The sequence below is a fragment of the Anopheles moucheti genome, chromosome 3 (assembly GCF_943734755.1).
Source record: "Anopheles moucheti chromosome 3, idAnoMoucSN_F20_07, whole genome shotgun sequence".
Taxonomy (NCBI): Eukaryota; Metazoa; Arthropoda; class Insecta; order Diptera; family Culicidae; genus Anopheles; species Anopheles moucheti.
Genome location: NC_069141.1, coordinates 2805037 through 2826576, shown reverse-complemented (window position 1 = coordinate 2826576; position 21540 = coordinate 2805037). Strand labels below are relative to the sequence as shown.

The following is a 21540-nucleotide window of genomic DNA, read 5'->3' as shown; positions in this document are numbered from 1 at the left end:
AAACATGGGTGATTGTGTGATTACTTTAAGTATTAACTATGTATTGTTACCCAGCTTGCATACATTTAGGCTGTTGGTAGTACTTTGTTTCAGTGACGAACAAGATAACACCCTTAAAGTATGCAATCCATATGCGAATGGAAACTTCAAAAGTTATTTTACATATAAATAAACACTGTCCACGACACCTATCCTAACCTAAAAGCAGTTTACTAGCGTGAAAATAGGGGTCTCACTCTATTACTGTCGACTGTAGAAAATACATCCCAACCACTGGAGAGAGGTTTAGTTTAGTTGTTTTATATTGTGATTAAATTAAGATAGGATTTACGATTATTGCTTCACAACAGTAGCCTTCTATTTTACGGGTAGCTGGTACTGTAGTGGTTTACCGTCTGGTTTGGGGTCGCTAAAGAAGCAAGCTTCTGGTGAGTTTCATGTTTATTGCATCACGGGATAACAGACATGTAGGAACTGGTGATAATTAGAACATTTGAAATGTGCTGAGAGCCCAGTTTTAATGAGATTTTCTTTGACATTGATTTCCATTTTTTGAGGTCAAATTTCCATATCAATGTCGCCCAATGTCGATATACCGAACGTAGAAGCTTTTCCCCAGTGTGGTTGAGTTAGTCCTTCGCGCTAACAAGCCACAAGAATGTTTCGCTTGCTCTACAGAAATTCAAACGCTCGCTCAAAAACTCTTCCAAAACCAATGAATTGTGGCTTTCTAATATGGGTCAAGTTTCTCATCCGGAATTCTTATGCAAAAATAATTTACCCTGTCGCACCCGACCACGAGAAAACGTTTATTTTTTGCTGCTGTCTTTCCCACGCCTAAACTCATTCTATTCATTCGGCATGGCAATCTTTGCGGCATCTCATTTCCATCCATTTGTCTCGAAACAGTGGTGCAAAGTATCGATTTTCCGGTCATTTCGCGGATCGCTTATGATTTTTTCATGCACTCTTCTGTCTTTTCAAATTTATGGATCCTGTCTCGGTGTTGCCAGGTCTTGCCTTCCGACAGACGTCACAGGAGGAGGAAAACGGGCCTCTTTTTCCACCGCCATTGGAAAAAACGGATGCTTGCAGGAACCGATTGGTGATTGAGAAATTTATGCAAATTTATTCAACACTTTCCCGTTCGGGAGATCCATTTTGGGTGAGGAGTGCGCAACTGGAACGAAGCACAAATAGACTCTCGCATCAAGCGGCAAGACGCTTCACGCAAAAAGGTAGAACGCGCAAATGTAAGGCAGGGAGCAGGGGTAAAAATTGAATCAGATAGCTCCGATAATACGGAATCCAACCGCGACCGCGATTGTGAGTCGGACGAGCACCGAGAACACACACATGAGAAATGGCGTCCGTCGTCGGAGCTATTAGTCAATGCAAATCACCTTCTATGGCGGCTTCCACAGTCCGTGACCGTTGGTTGGATTTTTTTTCCTTCGATGTTTGCCACCACAAGTATCCTTGAGCATTTCTTCAGCAAGCAAGTGGCACGTCAGCACTTGCGGGAGACACGGCACGTGAACCAGAACTAATGGGTCAGCAACCGTACATGATGCTCGGGCAGACGAAGGTCGACCGGGAAAACATTGCGCTATGATCGGGGAGTGTTATCAGCATCAAACCATCGGCATCCAGCTGAGGGTTTTTGCTGTTTTTTTTTTTATTTGTTTCTTCTGCCCCTGTCAAACCCGTGCAACAGCAGGAGTCAAGTGGAACAAATTGCTGAATGATTTCCGTTCGTTTTGGTTGACGGTGCAGTATTTTCATCTTTGGTCACATTTCCACAAGTGGAGCTTTGGCATTAGAAGGGGTTCACTTGAGGACATATATGCGGAGCGTTTGAGTATGTTTTGGCGGCTTGAAAATGAACTAATGAGATTGTTGATTGGGTGGTTAAACGTAAACGGGAAAGTGGGTCAAATCAAGCGAGCGCTTGTACATACACATGCTTGACATTCAGTTCCAATGAGATTTGAAACAAGCCCAAACTACATCGCCTAGTTTTATGCAATTCGCAGAACAAAATACTCAAATTTGGATTGCTTCTTTTGATAGATGTAGTTTACTGTCATTTTATGCATCTCATAGTTGTCTATGAATTTGTGGATATAATTTAAAAAGCAAAAACTATTTCTATGCGAAATAATTTCTTCCATTTACTCACAATGCACACTCAAAATGATAAAATATAATGAATTGAATTCAAAGAAAGGTGTGCTTCACCTTGGCACCTATACCGGCACACTTTCCATTAGAAAGCATACACATTTTTCCCATTTCGAATCGCCTTTTACCTTTATGTGAACGAGAGCTCGCTTTCTCTGCTTTCACGGCACTGTACGCTTCTTTGCCCTGCATAAACGAGCCTCCTGTGTGTGCGGTGAGCAGATAGAAAAGCACCAAGGAACAGCACCGAAAGACTCCCAAAACGAGCCGCTCCGACTTTGGGGATGCTTTTTGCACACTCTCGAGGTGGGATTTGACGCGACCCGTAAGAAAACAACGAGCAAAACACAGAAAAGAAAACCTTCGCAGCACCGAGAGGCACTTTTAAGGAGTGTTAGGAATGCCCCGCAGGGATACTACCACACCCGGGACGCAGATGGGAAAGTGCAACGGGAAACGCAAAACACACCAAATGCCTCCGAACAGGAAAACCTCACACATTGGCCGTGCCCCGGAAACGTTCGCCAAAAAAAAAAGAAGAAATTTGACGGCACTGTGCCAGCCTGAACCCTTAATGGTTGGCCAACAAAAGCGGGAAGGCGAGAAATAAATAAAGGAACTCAAAGAAAGGACGCGAATGAAAGAAAGTCGTCAAACAGCGGTCCCCCCGACCCCGGTAGCTCCCTACTGTGAAACCCGGGGTACGGGTACGGGATGGAAGCAAGTGAAAGTGTCCCCAGAAACCCACAGAAGTTTGAGTCAAAGCACCGAGCCCATCAAATGTGACAACACAACAAAGGCCGTAAACCCGATGGCAACAGCTTGGAAGGGTGGGGAAAGGAGAAGCGCGAGGGGATTGGGGAGAATAAGGGGTGTGGGGGTCGGTTTCCAAGCCACCCCATCGATTCCAAACCCCCCCGAAGCGACAGAACCTTCGCAGAATCGACACGTAGATCGAGGTCGAAATGAAAATTTTATTATATGTTTAGAAATCGTCATCGCTCTCCCGGGCGCGTTGTTGTCCCTTTATCCTTAGCAACGCTTTTCCGGCTGTTCTGGGCTTTGGTGGGGTGACACTCGCTTTTTTTTTTTTTTTCGTTGGTCCGTGTCTTTCAAAAGAGGACGAATCGTTCCGCTGGAGACACTAGTCTTCTTTCGAGCGAATAACATCAAACACAAGGTGGTGAAAAGTGAAATGTGAGAGGGTCGAGCATTTTCGGTGTACGAATCGATATGGAACAAAAAAGATCCTTCCCCAGCACTCCATTCTTTTTCCCATCCGGGAGGTTTCATATTTTTATGGCTGGTGGTTTTGCTTTCTTTATGTGTGGCAGCCATGCGATGTAGAATTTCGGGTGTTGCTGTTTGATTTGTACGATTCCGTCTGGAAACGAAAAGGTCCAACACGGAGCCTGAAGTCATTCATCCTTGATGGGACTCCATATTTGGCCCAAACGGTGATTTTACACCGACCGAATGGGACTACCGTGCCAGACGAAAAAAAAAACCAAAACCATGACAACCCCTGGTGGATCGAACCGAAGAGGCAAGGTATCGGTACGGTTTGGAAATGAATGAATGTCGATATGAAAATAATGAAGAAAACTAAGAAATTCCTGCAAGTCGATCTTTCTTATAAATAGGAAAATCGGTGAGCAAACTTGACTCCGGATCGAGATCTCTGTTTTTGGCAAGGTGTTAGGAATGAGAGAAAAAATGTCTTTTATATTTGCTGATATTGACAAATGTTTGTTGCGTAGATGAGACGTTTCTATTAGTGATAGTCCCTTTGGATCGCTCTCCCTTTGGACCGCTAGGGAGCGATCCTAGCGAGATGATAAAATGGACACATACGATTGTCATCGAACGTGTGTTACATTTTGGCACCGGAAAACATGTGTTTGTACATAATTTGAAATCAGATTAATTTACAAAAATCATTGTCGAAAAACGCCTAAAGGTATGCAATTACTATTCCTATGTCCTTTAACAGTGATTCTTCGATACGGGTCAGCGAAGTTAGAATAGTTAGTGAAATTGATATTTCCTATCGGAAACAAATTAAATGCATAAATATTAAAACTTTATGCAGGTTCAAATTTCTATAAACTTTTAAGAAAAAAAAACGAACTTGAAAAAATGGTCTTCTACAAGGTCAACCATCCCATTATCAGGATAAATGGACAACTCATCGCAATGAAATCAAAATAAAAACCTTCTGCTACCATTAAAGCTTCTCTATTCATTCCATATTCTGTTTTTTTTTGTATTTTTTATCATCATTTTGATTCCTTTTTCCACTTTACGAAACCAAATAGCCTCTTTTGAAACATCTTTTATTACATCACACACACACACGCATGCACGCACACAGGCCCACTAAAAGGATGCGTACAGAATCATGATGCTCGTACGAGAATAAAACCATCCCAAGAGACAAACGGTTGGGGGGCTCAGTTTACGATTTGCAATTAAACTTCTCAGCCCGGCCCGGTTTCGTGCCACTCCTCCACACGCCACGGCCACTCAAATCACACAACTGCAGCAGGTTGTTTGTGGCTCATGAAAAAATCACACCGGAAACGAGAGAAAACGCACTGCAAAACAACGCACCGGGGTTTGAAGTCAATTTGGTGCATTAATACGGAATTTATTATCCCTCATCAAACGCGACGTGCCGTGGCACAGACACGTTCGGCGGACAGTGGGTGGGCCAGGAGACAGCTTCTTGGTTGCGTTCCCATCCCTATACCCTGCCAGGACAGTGTCGCGTCACCCTTGCGTCGCGCCTGCTTCCGTCTGCGTAAATCGGCAAACCAATGCTGCGTGCGTGTTTGCTCACATTAAGCGAAGATTGGGTGCGAATAAACGCATTAAATGTTATTTCATTTTTCCCAGTTTTTCATTCGTGGCTTCGTACGGTGCGCTATCGGACGGTCCGCATTGTCAATCGTTTCATTTGCCGCTGGCTCATCTCATCTCATCCATGCATTATTCATTTTCCCCCGCTTGCGGTAGGCGAACCGTTGCGAGGCACTTCGACAGCCTTCGATTATCTTCTGGTGCAGAGTGTTGAAAAACTCCGTACCAGGGTCCGTATCAGGCGTTCGCCACGCAAAAATGATCCTTTTCATCCACGCAGCTACACCGAACGTGCGAGTGTGTGACTTTGGGACAACAACAAAACACGGTCACAAAAAGGGAAAAACGAACCAGGCACATAGGATTGGGAAGGGTGGAAATAATGAAAATAAAAACAATAAACAAAACCATGGCAACAGCAGCAGCCCTATTGTTGATTGCTAAAACAAAACCAAGAAAAAAAGCCTACTACCTAGAACAACAGGGAGGAGGCTGGAGCGATGAGATGAAAGCAAATGTTTATTAATACACACGCAACCTTCGTTCATCTGCTTGAAATGAGCATTTTTCGGCACGCTCATCCACAAACTACGCACACAAGCCAAATACGAGCGGATTATTATTTCTGAGCACCCTTTTTCCGCCATTTTTTGTATGTGTGTCCCACGACACACACACACAATGTGCGCGCCCTAGGAAGATAACAATTAGGATTCTATGATTTTATTATCCTTTGCGTGCGTAAATTTTTATCGAACCTAAAGCGCATCCCACAAGGATGTGTCTTGACGATGGTGCCCGTGTGCCAAAAAAAGGGTGGGAAAATAGAGATGAGATATTTTTTTATCATTTTCCTCTTTTTTGAGTACAAAGCATGTGTGTGTGAGTGAACTTGAAGATTACCTTTCGGGGGTGATGCTGTTTGTGGTTGGGATGAGAGGCAATAATTTTCAAAATTTTACGAGCAAGGACATTGCTGTGCTGAGGCGCGTTGCGGTCATGCATACGGCAGAGGGATTAAGGAAGGAATTCGGAAAAGAGAACCATCGTCCTGGGGGGAAATTTATCTGCCCGAGTGATCGAACGTGTGCGTGTGTGCGGTTTTTCGTGTGGTACAGATTAACGAAGCACTAGTTTCAACCGAAATTTATTGAGTAACATTAATAGCTTCTTATCCACCGTTACTAATCTAATGGTATGATAAAAGGTAAAGTTTTGACATTAAGGAAACCTTGTTAAACGTGTAGAGGTCAGAGACTTTAAAGTTTAAAAGAGTTGTTTAAGTTTGAAAAAAGAATGAATTGCCTGCATTTCGACACATTACATTTTGAAGCCAATGAAGGCATTATTGATTTATTGAATAATTGTAACAAATTTTAGAAATTAAAAGCCATTTTTAATTAATAGTTATTGCACTTGACTAACTTCTTTAATACATTTTTTTCACTTAGTGCTCTAAATTAAACTTCATGAATGTAAATTAACAAATAGAATTATCTATTTTTAACACGAACTTTAACCGTTTCTGGATAAAAACAAAACAATAAATGTCATTCCTAATGGATAAAAAAACAATAAACTTTCTTTACTTAAACCATCTTTCCTTACCGACTTGAGCAAACTGTCGCAGTACAGAGTAAATTTATTTAATTTTGTCAACGTTTTCTCCCCTACCCCGGTGGGTGTGTGTGTGTTTTCGCTTTAGGAATATTCCTCTATGCAAACACATTAGCATAATGCTCAATGTCCCACGGCCAAACATCTCCCCACCCACCGGGTTCACAGGAGCACAGAAGCGATTCATCCAGAAGCACAACCACCATCCTTGGTTTGCTGGTTGTTGCCCCAGCCCCAGCCCTGTCCTGGCAAAATTAATATCAATTTCACCGCAATTTGCAGATAATGTTTTCATTTAAGAGTGGCAACGTGGTAAAAAAGACAACACAATGGTGTTGGTTTTCATTTCGTGGGCGAGGGCGGGTGTGAAGAAAGCGCTTAAAGAAATACGCATTCCAATTTGCTTGATAACAAGATAAAAATGAATTCCACCACCATTCACCGGTGCTTCCGCTAAGATCCACTGTGGAGCTGTTCCGTCGCTCCGGTCGATTTATGGTTTCTGCTTCTCCGGTGGCACACCACCAAAATGGCTCGCTGTGGTGGACTATGAGTAATGAGGTTTGAGTTCACTTTGCACCTACTCGCTTTGCTCGGTAGCGCCACAAGTAATCGAGCTGCTGCTGGAAGATCGCTAAACTGCTTGATCCACTTAAGAGCGGCAATGGAACAAACGCGCCTTACGCTTAAAACAGGGTCAGTTGTTTCATTTGCACGCCAGAAAATCGTCCCGGGGGACAAAACAAAAGCAAAGTGTGATTGAAATTATCGCTCCAGAAGTTAAGCATAATGCGGGCTGGAAAAACTGTGCGAGAAAAGGACAAACTTCTGTGGCGGATAAACGGAAAATTGTCAATTTTGTTCATTCAACTCACCATCGATTGGGGATGCAGTAGAGACCCCAAGAACGTGTAAGATGGCACCCGGTGCCCGGAGATCATGGTGAGAATAGAATCTTCCAAAATCGACTACAGTTGCCGGAAAATGGACGCCTCGCCGAAATGGGCCCATTGTATGCGGTTGATTGATTATTGGATGATTTTTCATTCGGAGAGTTTTCACGCACAACTGGCCGCGCGTTTTGTTGGTCTGTTTTTCGGGGTGGTTTTGTTGCTATAATTTTTTTCCCCACTTTGGCAATATTGCGAGAAAATTAGAACGCCGATCTGGCTGGGAGGCTGAGCCGTGAAGCGGAAATGGCTGCGTTTGATTTATGCTGGTCGTTCGCGCCGCCGCTCGTCCGCACAGGCAGTAGGATAGCGCAACATTACTTGCAAGAAATTCGCCCCATCCGATGGTGAAAATGAAAGAAACGATTGGTCCCTCTTAAAAGCGACCGGCAGAAAGCTCACAACAGCAACATCCCGACTGTCCTGGGCCTGGATCGAATTGCAGTTAATGACTAATGGCAGATCATCCATTTTGTTTCGTTTAACTGCGTTCTTCGCTGTGGCAGTTTTGTTTTTGGGAAGCGAGCAACAAACGCTCCCTTCCATCACATTGTGCGATTTAACGTTGCCCGTCACATGAATATACGTACCAATGAACAAATTGAAAATGGTTCACTAAAGAAACGAACTGGTACGTGTATGCCATACGGGATTAAAGAAATAATGCATTATTCATACCCGGTGCGCGTACGACAGTAACTACTTGTAGGTTTAATAACATTCGTCAACTTTTATTGTTGAAAACTGCTTCAAACATACACTATCGTTCAATCTTCCGGAAAGCGACTTTGTCAGGGCCTTTGTACAAGTGGTTGTTTAATCGTTGAACAAAAACCGAACAACAATTATCAAAGCTGTTGCATTTGAAGGGAAAAAGTAAAGCACGTTGTTCCATTCCAACAATAAAGGATAAGTCGACTAACAACTGATGTACCTCACTGATGTACGGAGCGCCCCACCGGTGCTTCAGCTTCCACTTCATACTCAAACTCGACCCTGGGTTTGTGGATCTTCCGCGATTTCTTCTTCGTCGACCGTGCATCTACAGGTTTCACAGGTGCAATTTCCTCGTTGTCAGATTTCGGTGGCCGCAGGGACACGTTCGGCACATAGTCCTCCATGTCCAATACAAAGTCAGTGTCCAACTCGACGCGTTCCTTCGCGCCCGACTCGCTCTCCGCATCCGAATCTAGATCCTCTTCCGTATTGGCCTCGATAAACCCGTCCACCATCTCCAGTTCGCGCCGTAAATCTTCGCTCACGTGCCACACCTTCTCCTGCTCCCGACATTTCTCTTCATCCTCCAATTCGCGCTCCATTTCGTCCATCTCTTCCGCTTCGTCGACCTCTTCCGCATCCAGTGCACGATCGAACGCCGTTTGCGGGAAGTTATAGATGTCCTCGTACATGCCCATCTTTAACCGCTCCATCAGTTCCTTCTGGATAGCATTGTCGATACGGGCTGCAACCAGGGCTTTCTCCTCCCGACGCCGTTCCCGCCGCTCGACCTTCGTCGCCAACGGTACCAGCATCTTCTGTCGGCGCAGCTTCAATTTTCGCATCCGTAACAGGTACTGGGTGATCTTCACGAACCGCTGCTTGCATTTGTTCTGCACCCAACGGTCCCAGTACAGCAGATTCTCCTTGATCTGGTACACCGCCTTGTCGAAGTTGCGGGACAGCTTCACTTTTTCCCAGTGGTTGGACGGAAACGCATTCCGTTCGGCCGTCTTCATGAAGAGATAGATGATTCCTTTCTCCTCCCGCACTGTTGCGTACTGACTGTTAGCGATCGGACAGGACCGCCGCGAACAAAACCCGCTCAGGTTGTACTCATTTCGACAAAAGTTTTGCGTCTGTGTCTTTACCTGGAACGAGCAGAACTGTTTGCTGATGATGTTCCAGGCGACCTCATCCTGCTGCATGCTGATGGTTGATTGATTTTATTTCCCGGAATGATTGGTACGTCGTTTTTGTAACTTGTTGTAAACGAACACTCTTTTTTAAAGAAATAACTTCAAAAGCACGCGACGACGTTTGCGTGCACCACGTGTTTATCGGTTGTAACCATCTGACGCCAGACGAGAGCGCAGTACGGTGGAGCGCCGATTATCCGGGTGACATTTAACCGGGTTTCCGATTATCCGTGCTGCTCGAAAATGACAGTTGCAAAGGCAATGAAAGGATATATTGTATATCAACCCGTTGTATAAAACAGAATATGCAGAAATTCTGAAAGAATCAGCTATAATTTCACTTTGTAACAATAAAACACAAAGTAAAAATAAGTTATACACTTATAGAAAGCTAGATCATAGCCTGCATATGCACTAAAAATTGCCCCAAAATGTAGCAGTGCCTATTATCCGTGTTGTCGTGTTATCCGGCAAGCATCGAGCCGCGATATGCACGGATCGGCGTTCCACTGTAGTTTTACTTAACTTGGACCATGGCCGAAATTGTGGTCAAGCTCCATAATAATTAATTATCACAACGCATAAAAATTCATCAACTAGTTGCTTTTCCGCAGCTCTAAATATCTAGGAACCGGATCTTGCCGGCGCAAGAGTGCGGTACCGGAAACGCCTGAAAGAACGCGAATAACGACAAGGAAACAACAAACAGCCTGAAGATGAGATGTAGATTTGAAGTTTGGTCCCAACGCGGTCTGAAGGTTAAGGCATATTTTAGGAGCAATTTCTTTGGCAAACCCAAGGTATTGCCGGGTGTTTTGTGGGTGTTTTTGTTTGGCCAGCTGGTTGGGCCGCAACCGAAATAATCCGGAAACCAGCGCCAGAACGGAACCCAGAATTTCTGTATCCTTTAGCCGTACATTAAATACGCAGCGAAAGTTGTAATGTTCTGGGTCGGGGTTTTGATGGAATCGTAATGCGCAGGGAATGTTGGTCACTGTGGCCTGGGTAAAATGGGAGAGTGTGAGTGTGGGTGGAATGCCAAACAGTGCAACAAATCGGTGCAGATTTTAATTCTCCACATTTTAGCCGGATATGGCAAGAAGCAAGAACAGATGGGTTCGGTAAGAACAAGAACAAAGAAGGATGAGAATTAATTATGATGAAAATTATAATTTTCTCATTTTTGGCAATCTTTCACTTCCGTTTCCGGGTTGCCTTTGGTGGGGAAAAGTTTGCACGAAACGGAAGAAAGAATGTTGTTCGTGCTAATAGCATCATCATTGATCGACGTGCGATGTTGGGATGCCTTTATTAGGGTCAGAATGGTGCTAATTAGAATGATTTTCAAGAAAAAACGCACTACATAAAAAAATGTTAAAGCATCATATTAGACAAAAATAAAGTAAAAAAAATGTTAGCAAAATCGTTTTAAAAATATAAAGCTCAAAAACGCCTAAAACTATGCAATCTGTAGCATTTAAAGCATTTTACAGGGAAAGTCATCTCATTTTTCAATTTATTTACTTTTTACCGCGCTTCCGATTTTATTATTGCAATTCATTCCAGCAAACGATCGTAATTGCCTATTATTCAATACTTAACGTATCAACACACATATCACACGCGTGCTAAGCGGCACGGTCCGTACTAAATGATAGGTTATTTCCTACTTACCAAACATCCATTTTCTTTTCCTTTATTCCTGGCTCGAATAGTTCGGCATCTTGCGTCGAACCTAGGTTTCCAGCGAGATTAAACGGGAGCAAAACTTTTCTTCCCCAAAACGCTCCGATTCGAGACGCTGACACAGCCAATTAGTTCCCAATTAGCGAACGAACGTGCAATTCACGATTTTCTTTTCGCCTAACCCTGGCCTTCAACCCTGCCTGGAAGGGATTCATTTTTATACGTCAAAACAGCAACGCTTTTCCACACATGAAGGTGGTAAAGTTTTACCCCCCTTTTTCCTTTGTTTAGTCTGGTGTTTTCTTTTCGCCGCTCTTCTAAGTGGGTTGTGCAGGATGGGCTGGGGATTAATGTCTAATCTAAAGTTTTGCCTCCGCTGCTCCGTATGTGTGAGGATGGTGGAGCTCCAGTAAAACCAGCGCGGAGAAAGATGCCGCTTAAAGCATTAACAACCAAACGAGAAACAAAGCGAAACGCGTTGTTTGCTGAAGCTTGGCATGCGGCATAATTTAAAAACGTCCCGGCCCTGACAAGTGGTTGCTGATTTAGCACGCCCGGTTGATTTATGCGGCCGACAAGCGTCTGGTGCTGTTTTTGTTTAGCTGTTTATGTAAAATCTTTCACTGTGGCATTTGAGAAATGAAGAAACACAGAAAAAAAACTCCACATCCACAACGTTCCCTGCCATCTTTGGCTTGTAATTAAACAGCGCGACTGTGTGTCGGTAACCGCGAACCAGCAAAATCAAGCACAGTATCAAACCGAGCACATGGCATGATGGAAATGGGTGTTTTTTCACCCTCCACCACCAGTGCAAGTTTTTCCCGAGTCCGGGCCGCGCAAGCAGCACCGTTTTGTGCCAGAGCCTGACACAAAACCGTTGTGGGTCCCCGGGTCTCGCAGCGCAGAGGCCTCGCAAACTTTCAACGAGATCGGATTAATATGTTTTTCTTGGCACTGTTCCTGCCCACCCCAAGTACGAGCCCTGATGGTGAGGACCGCCCTTACGCTTAAATAATCCCCCGTGTGCACGGCAGGCCGGCTGCTTGTCGCCGGTTGTTTGTTTGCATCGCTTGCCGGCATCGGTCGTTCTTATCTCGTTAACTTACTTTTATCATGACTCTTGAGAAAACGACACTTTGCGCGCTACAGCGAAAAGGGAGCGCAAATGCCCTAAGTGTACTGGGCAAAGAAAGAGAAAGAAAGAGAGAGAGGTTGAAAAAGCGAGACAGAACTCAGGATGAGTTGTAGAATGCGGGGGGCAAGATGAAAAACTGACACAAGCGAGGGGTGTTGGAAAAGCGATTAGAAAGTCACCCGAAACTGGGAACCTTTCGGGTTGGGTGACGTTCGCCTCGCTGTTCCACGACACTTACACGTGGCAATTGTAGGGAGGAAAAATGTAAGTTTATGCAACGTTTGCTGTTTGGCTTAGCGTGCTTCTAGGAGCTGCCATCGGCAGGCTTCAAGGATTCGTGGATCGCTTAGATTTCTTTTCCACCAGATCCACACGGCCGAGGGATGTATGGAAGCATTCGCGGAAATCAATTTAGCTAGCTTCGGCGAATGGAAATAATGGAAGTTTCTAAAAAAAAAACCCGTTTGAAGAATGAAGAGAATGTTGGGATGAAACTCCATACCGTAATGGTCTTTAATTGCAAACAGCACGTGCTGCATATCTGAAACAACTTCAAAGGAGCAGCTCGGTTTTACTGTTTCGAGAAAAGGTTAGTTAAAAATTCAAGCGAGTAGGGTTTCCAACTCTCTGAAATTCATTTTAAAACTTTAAATACTAATGGGTTTTGGGAAATTATTACAACCACAGCGAGTTGTGCAGCTTTGAGTGTGTTACCGAGCATCGGTAATTTATCCCTAATGTCAGTACGAATTGAAAATTTAGATTTAGAAAAGGTTTAGCTAACGGCCTTATACTCTACGGTATAGAGATCAAATCAATCAAACACCCAGCACGTGAATATGACACTGCAATCACGTCATAACATTTACCTAAACCTCGATCGACTAGCTTACGTTACGCACCCCAGGCAAACGGAAAAGGCTCCACAAAAAGTCCATAAACATGTTTTGCTTTAACCTCCGGAAAACAACATCCAAACCTCAACACCTGTAACACGCTGACGGTTTATCATTCGGCAGGCATATCCGTACGAATGCAAGCTAAAAGGTGCGCTCGGAAATTGGAACTGTGGTATCCAGCACGTGGGACGCAAGAAAGGTTAAGGATATCAAAAAACCCATCAAGGTGTCGCACATTATTGGTGCTGCGCTCACGTTACTTGCGCCTGATGAAGAACCTTCCCCAAATTTCCACAAGACGTTCACTCAATCTGCGAAATAACGCTACGGAACGAACACACACCGAGAAAAAAAAAAAACAACCCAACTCCCCACCAAACCACTGACATGGCTTCGGAAAATGGCTGCTTAAAATATCATATTTCCCGATTGCGCAAGCCATCCCCAAAAACAGATCAGTTCCGAAGGGCTGAGGTGGATCATCTGCAACCGAAAATCCTCCATTAGCAGAACGGCAGAGTGGAGGCATAAACATTACTTTTTATCACCCGATTCGTGTCACTTATCACCTACAACACCGCCCCGTTTCGCTGTCGCAGGCAGGTTAGGCGTGCGTGAAAAATAATAGTCATAACGAGATCCGAGAGACACCCCCATCGTCCTTCCACGGGTCCGGAAGAACATTCCGCAGGCTGCTCACAACCCGGGTGGCACCCGGAATCCGATGGAAATTTATTTTCCCACTCGATTATGTTTATGAAACCAATTTGTGCCACGGAAAGTAAACAGATACATCAATTTCATCTTCTTCTGTCCCTTCTTTTCCGCTTTGTGTGGATGGTCAGGGATCAGAGTATCCCCTTTCAGGGGGTTTGTAACGATGTGTGCTTTCGTCTGGTGCGTTGCGTTTCTTGTGCCTTTTTATGGCGCTAAGGGTTTAATCGTCGGGTTGGGGGGAGTATCGTGGAAGAAATAATGAACGATTTTCCATTCACCGATCGAGTTCGAATCCTTCGCAAATGGTCCAGACTAACGGAATAGCCTGATAGGAATGTGCAAGTGTCAGGTCAACATTTTCTGCCTTATTGCATTCTCGCCCGGGTGTGCTCCATCGGCAAGGAACTGCAATATCCGGATATGCACCTGATCGTGACGGGAGCATTAGAACTTCAATTGAAACGTTGAAGCCACCCGTCGTGTTGCCGGCAAAAACAGAACCGTAGTAGACCGTATCGGGAGATTCGCAAGCGCAAGAAAGATTTTCCCCCTCCGCGTTAGCCCCAATGGAAAATCAATTCATGCCAGGCGGAAAACGGATAGTGATTGATTCAATCGAGTGTCCCATCGCATCGGATGATGGGACAAATGGGTGTGAGGGGTTTGGTGCAGGTAGCGCGTGTCGGAATTCGTTTCCGGCTTCCGGTTCAATGGCTCGACCGACTCTATCTTCTGCACCCTGGGAGGGTGAATTCCACCCCTTCGCAATCGTACAGCGGCTTTCAAATTTGATTTTTGGTCTGTGGGGGATTTTTGATGTTGTGAGGCACGGAAAAAAGAAGACACACGAATTGTTTTGCTTTTGACTGACGGAACGTGTCGTTCCGTTCCGGTCGGGCGAGATGAAGGTTGGTCGAAGGTTGTCAAAACGGATATGAATTTCATGTTTTTACATGCACACACCAGCATGTTACACAAAACAAACAACGTGCCGATAAAATCAATTCCTTGATTGAATTCTTTCGAGAGAAATTCTAACATTTCCGATGGCTGAATGCCGTCTCAAGCAATCAATTGCTGTGCTTCAACACATCTACCTGACATGATGCTTCAAGAAGGCTGCCCATCTCACGAAGCACTTCTGCAGAAGGAAAATGTAGTTGAGAAGTGTCACAAATATGAATGCCACTGGCAGCAAAACTCCTTTCATATGCTTAAGCTGCCTAGCCACGGGGAAGCAGGCAAGCATACACCACTTAGCCAAACTGTTTGTGATTACATTTTGCGGAAACAGCAACATACATCGCTTCTCCCATCGCCGGAAGCTGCACCGACACTGCTGCATCGCTTTACCATGTAAGCACAGTGCCGTAGCTGCAAGTTGACAAGGCAGCACGGTATTTAAATAGACGATGATGAAATAAAATTTAATGATTATTTTATTAGACGCCGGGATACGATGGGATGTGTAGGAAGCGTTTGGAAATGCCACTGCATCCAGCCCTCACCGTAGGTGTCAACCCATTCGCTTCGTCCTTAACTTGGGATTCCCATTTCGCTCGAACCAGTTGACAACTTCATACCGGAGACCGGAGAGAACCGATTTGCACACCAACATTTCGTGAAGTGAAACATTAATTACGGCGTCGCCTCGGAAAACTTTTAGCAGTGGCGTTACTTCATCCAGCGACCGGATGGTTCTTTATGCCGGCTAGGAGCAGCCTACCTGACGATCCAGTGGGAACCCGTACAAGCAAATCCACTCGACGACAGCAAATCGGCCCGGGTGTGGGCGACTGTTTCTCCAATTTTCACTTTACACGCCCCTGGCCCCTCAGAATGGGGCTCGCTTTCCCTTTCGTACGACGGCGAGTACAGACGACAAAGCGAACGATGTTGAACCGAACAGAGGGATCCGGTTCTTAATACCTTTTAAAATTACATGGCCATTTACCTCGAAAGCGAATGCTGGGCAGGGTAGAAGGAACGTACAGGATCTTGTTTGTTTCGTATCGGCCAGTGGACACGAACGCTAGTTGCACCCAAAAATTCCGTAGCTGGATAAGTGGTACAACTTAATCCGAAAAAGAGGCCGTTTGGTTTGCTTCTATCGTGTTGAGCAAAGGCAGCTCTACGTCCGGAGTCCCTGGCCCCGAACCTCACATACACACACACTCAACTCTTTCGGCGCTCTTGGATTTTGTGCGAAGCGAATCCAATGATCTTCCATTACCCTGGTCTCGCTCGTGGTTGTTCGTTCGTAAATCTTGAGTAATCCAATTATGGATGGAGCAGGCATTCATCTAATTAAATGCATCGATGAGTCGGACCACCGAGGTTTTGTGTCGGGTTGTTTTGCGGCCCCCGGGTATGCCTGTTGTGCCTTTATGCCGAAAATGAACCCATCCTGGACGGGTTCACCGAAAACATAACGTCAACGGGTACTCATCAACTTCGGCATCATCATCAGCATCATAGTCATCATCCAATGTCCTGGGAGTCTGGAAATAATAGCACCAGACTTGATCAAACCTTGCAGGACAATGTATTTTGTCGACGTAAAACCGCATTGTTTTTTTTTCGGCAAGCAGCACATCATCATCCACTCGGAGCTATTTCGGAGTGTCCGGACGGTACACTTCGAAGTCTCGGTAAATTCAAACACTAGACACTCGATTGCTTCGTTCGGCGACCTGTATCAATTTTGAGGAGTTTTAAAGGAACCACACAGACAGGGTCCCCATACAGGGTAGTGGCATCGTTCAATCAGCCTAATAGAAGCTGAATAGCACCGTCCCCACTGGGAGCTCATTTCCCAAGAGTCGAAAGAAGTGTTGATGTTTGTTTGGGAAAAGCGGCGAAGAGGGGAATGGGAATGGGAGCACACAACAGAACCGGCAGATTATGACTAAGGTAATGGCAGAGCAATCTTTCGCTCATTTTCAAGTCAAAGCTTTGTTTAGGTTATCGGATCGTGTCTTGTCGTAGCCACGTCTAGAAAGTTGTTCCCAACGATTTAGCCAATTGTGTCGAATAACATTCCGCATTCCTTATGCTTTGATTATTGAAAAGACCGAAACGTTAAGTGTGCAATGTTTGTGCAATTCATTTGCAGCTACTACAGAATGTCCTACAGTGGGAATTCTTGGGTTTTAAACATGCATGGCTTTATCACAACGTACTTAACACCAGAGTGACACCGAGGGGATAAGAATGATTCTAAAATAATCTCCTGCTGTGCAAGTCTCTGACTCTGACAAAATTTCATCCAAAAGTCTGATGATGCCTCCGAGATTTCAATGAACTCTCCATGTGAACCACTCTAGGAGGTGCCAAAGCGAAGGATGCTTTCATTTTGGGGACATCATGAGTTTCTCTTCGCTGCATACGCAAGTTAGACACACACCGGCGACCCAAACACTCACCAAACTCGAGCGAGAAAGTTTGAGGAATGTTGAGGTTTTTTGGGGGATGGTTGGCTGTTTGAATAAATCGGCATCGAATCAGTTGGCACCAACGACCAACAAAACGGCACGTTGGTCAACCACTCCACTCAAGAACCGAACCTGGCGGTTCTTGGATTTTTGGGTTGCGTCCAGATTTGCAAAGCCAATCAAAATAACACCACCAGCCGGTAGAGAATATGGTGATGACGAACAGTTGAAACTTCCATCCGAACTGCAGCCTTGCTATCTCTCTCTCGTTCTCGCTCTACCTTTCTTCCCATATTTCTCACTGTGCATATATCTCTTTCACGCTATTTCCGGAAGCCTATTTTCTGCCATTGAGCCACCGGTTTCGTTAAATGGCCATGGTTGGGCAATCAAGCCCACAGTGTACTCTCGGGTCACTCGTCATCGTCCAAGGATGCTGCGGACCGTGCTGTCACTGACAGAAGCACACAAGCCAGCTCAAGAAGCATTCTAGAATTCCTTCGTAAACTGTCATCCCACCAAAAAAAAAAAGGTCTCCGGGACCATCGATGTGAAAACATGAATTTTGGGTACCGTTCGAAATCTAATCAAATAAATGTTGCATGAGATATTTCCGATGTACAGCGCATCGAGCACCGGACGGTGGCCGTTTTCAATGAAAGGAAAACACCGCAATGAACTTGGTCTGAACCGTTCTGTGGTCATGGAATCGAATCAAGAACTAGACCAGTATGCTCATTTTGGGTTTCAAAGTATGGGACACAGTGCCGCTCGGGCTAAAGCTAGTGTTGGAGGCTGGATCAGTATTTGGTCAGCAGGATATTATGGCACGGATCAATTTCGCCCAAGAGGTACTGGATCCTCGTTGTACCGTAATGGTCGAGATGATGGTTTTGTGCGGTAATGCTGTTACGCTCCGTGAACCATCGTCACCATATTCATCAGCATCTCTAATCGATAGTGAACTTTCCTGTGATTGAGCTTCCTTTCGATTATGCAGTGAGAATATTAGAATAATGTATGAACTTACAAAAAGCTCATTAAGTTATAGAAAACATAATTTATTACGCGTGATTTCATACCAACTTGGTAAATTATGCAACAAAAAAACCATTAAAGGGCAGTTTATACTTCACTTGTTGACAATTTTTGCCTCAAAGTATGCAATCTGCATTACAAAATACAGTAAAATGTCTAAAAGCAAGACAAAATCACCTTGTTAACACAGCTTTAAACTTACGGTCTTTCTTCTCATGCGTACCACACCATAAAACACATTTCTTTCTCGTATGGAACGTTCACTCTATCCACCGATAGCTCCACTCTTGATTTGCCACGTGACTTGAGGCTATTCTAGAACCATCCTGCTCGCACGAAACATACGACCAACAAAGAAACACATTACACCCAAAACAATTTCCCAACCTTCCAGCTTCCATCATAATCACCGTCATCATCCACGTCGGTTCGCTCGCAGCACCACACAGCGTTATTATCGTGCGGAAATCGAATATTAAACGACATGTTTTGATAAACGTAATCAACAAAGTTCCTTTAATGATCGATCGTAAACGTCTGTCTGCCGGGGGGAGCTGCCTGGGCCTGCGCCTGTGGTCGTCGTCCTTCACTCTTAAGGATTTTCATCGAACGGATGTTATGTGTTGTTTGTGTATTGATCGGTGGAAACCGATTGGAACTGTTGGACATCATCTTCGGAACGATATCGTCCTTTCTCCGCTCACTCGTCCCTCAGCCTGCCCCAACGCCTTGCTCGCCGGGTCGGATCGGAGCGAGAAAAGAGGAAATTAATAAAGCACTTCCAACTTTTATTTACTTTCACAGCAGCAACATCATTTTCGGCCCCTGAAGGTTCTCCGCTGTTGTTCGGTTGATCATTTTTTTTTGCCCACTACCAAACCATCGCTATGGTGCCCTTTTAATGTTTTGCCCCCGCGTACAGCTGGAACGGCGGCTTTGTGTGTGTGTGTGTGTGGGTTGTTTCCGGTGTCCGGTGGGGTGTTGTTCGCTTTTTTCGCGCTGGAACATGCGTCTTTGCACGAACGGAAAACAACTTCATCGGAACAAACAAGAGCAATGGGCAGCGGTGCTGTTTATGTGCGAAGAAGCATAAAACTTTAAGTTGCGATCGTGTGAGAGCATGAATAGTGCTTTTTGGACGTGAAAAAGGACTGCGCTATTTGTGAAGGAAGCTCATTTCGACGTCGAGAACTGATAATAAAGTGGTTGATGGTATGTACTATTTAAGTGTACAACCAACAACACGATCATCAACTAAATGAACGTTCCAAATACGTTGCGGTATAAACTAACCGATAATATAAACTCCCAAAAACCACCACCAGCATATGCTTTATATTCATGCACAGACGAACAATTGCAAACATCAGCATGCGGCACAATGCACACCCTTAGCAAAATATTGCTCCAAAACCTGGTTTCACAAATCGAATTCTCACCCAGCACCGCTCTACCGGTCGGTCGGTATGATATGCGAAGAGTTCGTTTTTAAGTGGGGCGTCTAAATCAATTTAAATACAAATCATATTCGCATGCAATCGAGCTTCCGGAGTTCGTGCCTTTGCCGCTCCAAATTGAATTTCAAAAGTGTGGAATAAAAATGCCAAAAGTGTTCCCGCCGCTAAGCAGAGTTGATAGAGATTGGACAACGTTTGATGAACAACCCCCTCGCCGGCTGTTTTGTTCGATTTTGTGATAGTGTATGTACGGAGGAAGCTTCACTTAGTTCTTGTGAGTGGTTTAACGTAAAATAATTGTTTGAAAAATGTGTTCCTAAAATTTCATAACTAAATCAATCGTTTAAAATGATGCGCTATCTTTCGTAATATTCATTGTCTTATTCTCAATTGAAATAAAATGTTAGAAAATTATACTTCATTTATCCTTACAACATTGCAACGCACTTTTAAAGCAGTGATGTTATCCTTTCACACAAAACACAAACGTGGATCAGAGCAGCACAAATAAACACGCCGGGCAAACGGCTTCCGCTACGGCGGCTTCGGCCCCAAAGTGTCATGGCAGCCAGTTTGTGCCAGTAATAACAACGTAGTCGTAAAAAAGTTGAATTAAAAATTAATATCGACAAAACGTCAGCTTGACGCAGTCGTCATACACCAACCGGGTAGCACCCGTACGAAGTGTTTCCATTTGGGGACAGCAGTGCCGTGAAAAGGGGGATATCCGTGGTTGGTGGGTGACGCCAACACAAAGGGAACGAGGGACCCAACCAGCCGCGTTCGTTGGGCGTCCGTTTATGATTATAGTTTCATAATTTTATCGCGTGTTTAAAATGAAAACTTTCACGGCTTCTACTGGCGCCAGTCGCACCGCCAGTTTGGTGTGTGTATCTAGTGAAGGTGCCAGTCGGATCTCATAATGTGTTTTTTTTCGCCTGACGCCTGAAAGAGTTGGGTGAGAGTATACTGGTCTTTTATTGTACTTCGGTGTGCGAAGCGGATAAGGATTGAAAGCAAGAACCCGCAACATTCAGCGGGAAAACTCAGTTTGGGAGAAAATTGATTTTCGACATTTGCAAATCACGTTCTTCCCCATTGATTGTTTCCATCCGTTCCCGTGCTGCTGTTTATCACTCGTTATCGGAGTGAATTTATATCGTCTGAAATGCTTAACAATGCACCGCCCCATGCTATCACTCAATTCCAACCATTAGAACATCATGAACCCTAAAACCCAGCGCATAATACTCAGCGAAGCATAAAGCTGTGATACTTCACGCAAAGCCTACCATGATCTCCACACTGGACCGAAGTTGCAACAGCTGAGCTGCGGTAGGGAGGGTAGCTTAAAACAAATGCGCAATGCCGAGGCCGAGGGCAGTACCATTTGGCCGTTAAATGTCTCCCGGTAAGCCATTGGAAGTGGCCGAAAATGTGTCGCACCTTGGAACGATCTCGCTCTCCGCGCGGTGGTTTATGATGCATCACAATCCCGCAAGAAATCGAAACGAATTTTATTGGCCCCGGGAGGGAGTTTATGCGAGTCGTATCGGAAAGCAGGGAAGGTGTCGTATTGTGGTAACCACCCCGTGCTACGACCGAGCAATGATTTGAGTGAATTTAATTAAATCGTAAACGT

At 44.7% G+C, this 21540-nt stretch overlaps 2 protein-coding genes across 2 annotated transcripts in view; one reads left to right on the top strand and one right to left on the bottom strand.

Annotated features, from left to right (window-relative positions):
* Nucleotides 1-21540, top strand: part of LOC128303300 (stress-activated protein kinase JNK) — a 284621-nt gene that overhangs the window by 31278 nt on the left and 231803 nt on the right. The gene's annotated exons all lie outside the window — the stretch shown is intronic.
* On the bottom strand, nt 8549-9538 carry LOC128303302 (protein MAK16 homolog). The gene has a single exon (XM_053040216.1). It carries the CDS (start codon nt 9536-9538, stop codon nt 8549-8551), a length of 990 nt encoding a protein of 329 aa, XP_052896176.1.

Bases quoted from the DNA above. Each gene is read 5' to 3' on its own strand.
- LOC128303302 (XM_053040216.1), bottom strand. From the start codon at position 9,538: ATGCAGCAGGATGAGGTCGCCTGGAACATCATCAGCAAACAGTTCTGC.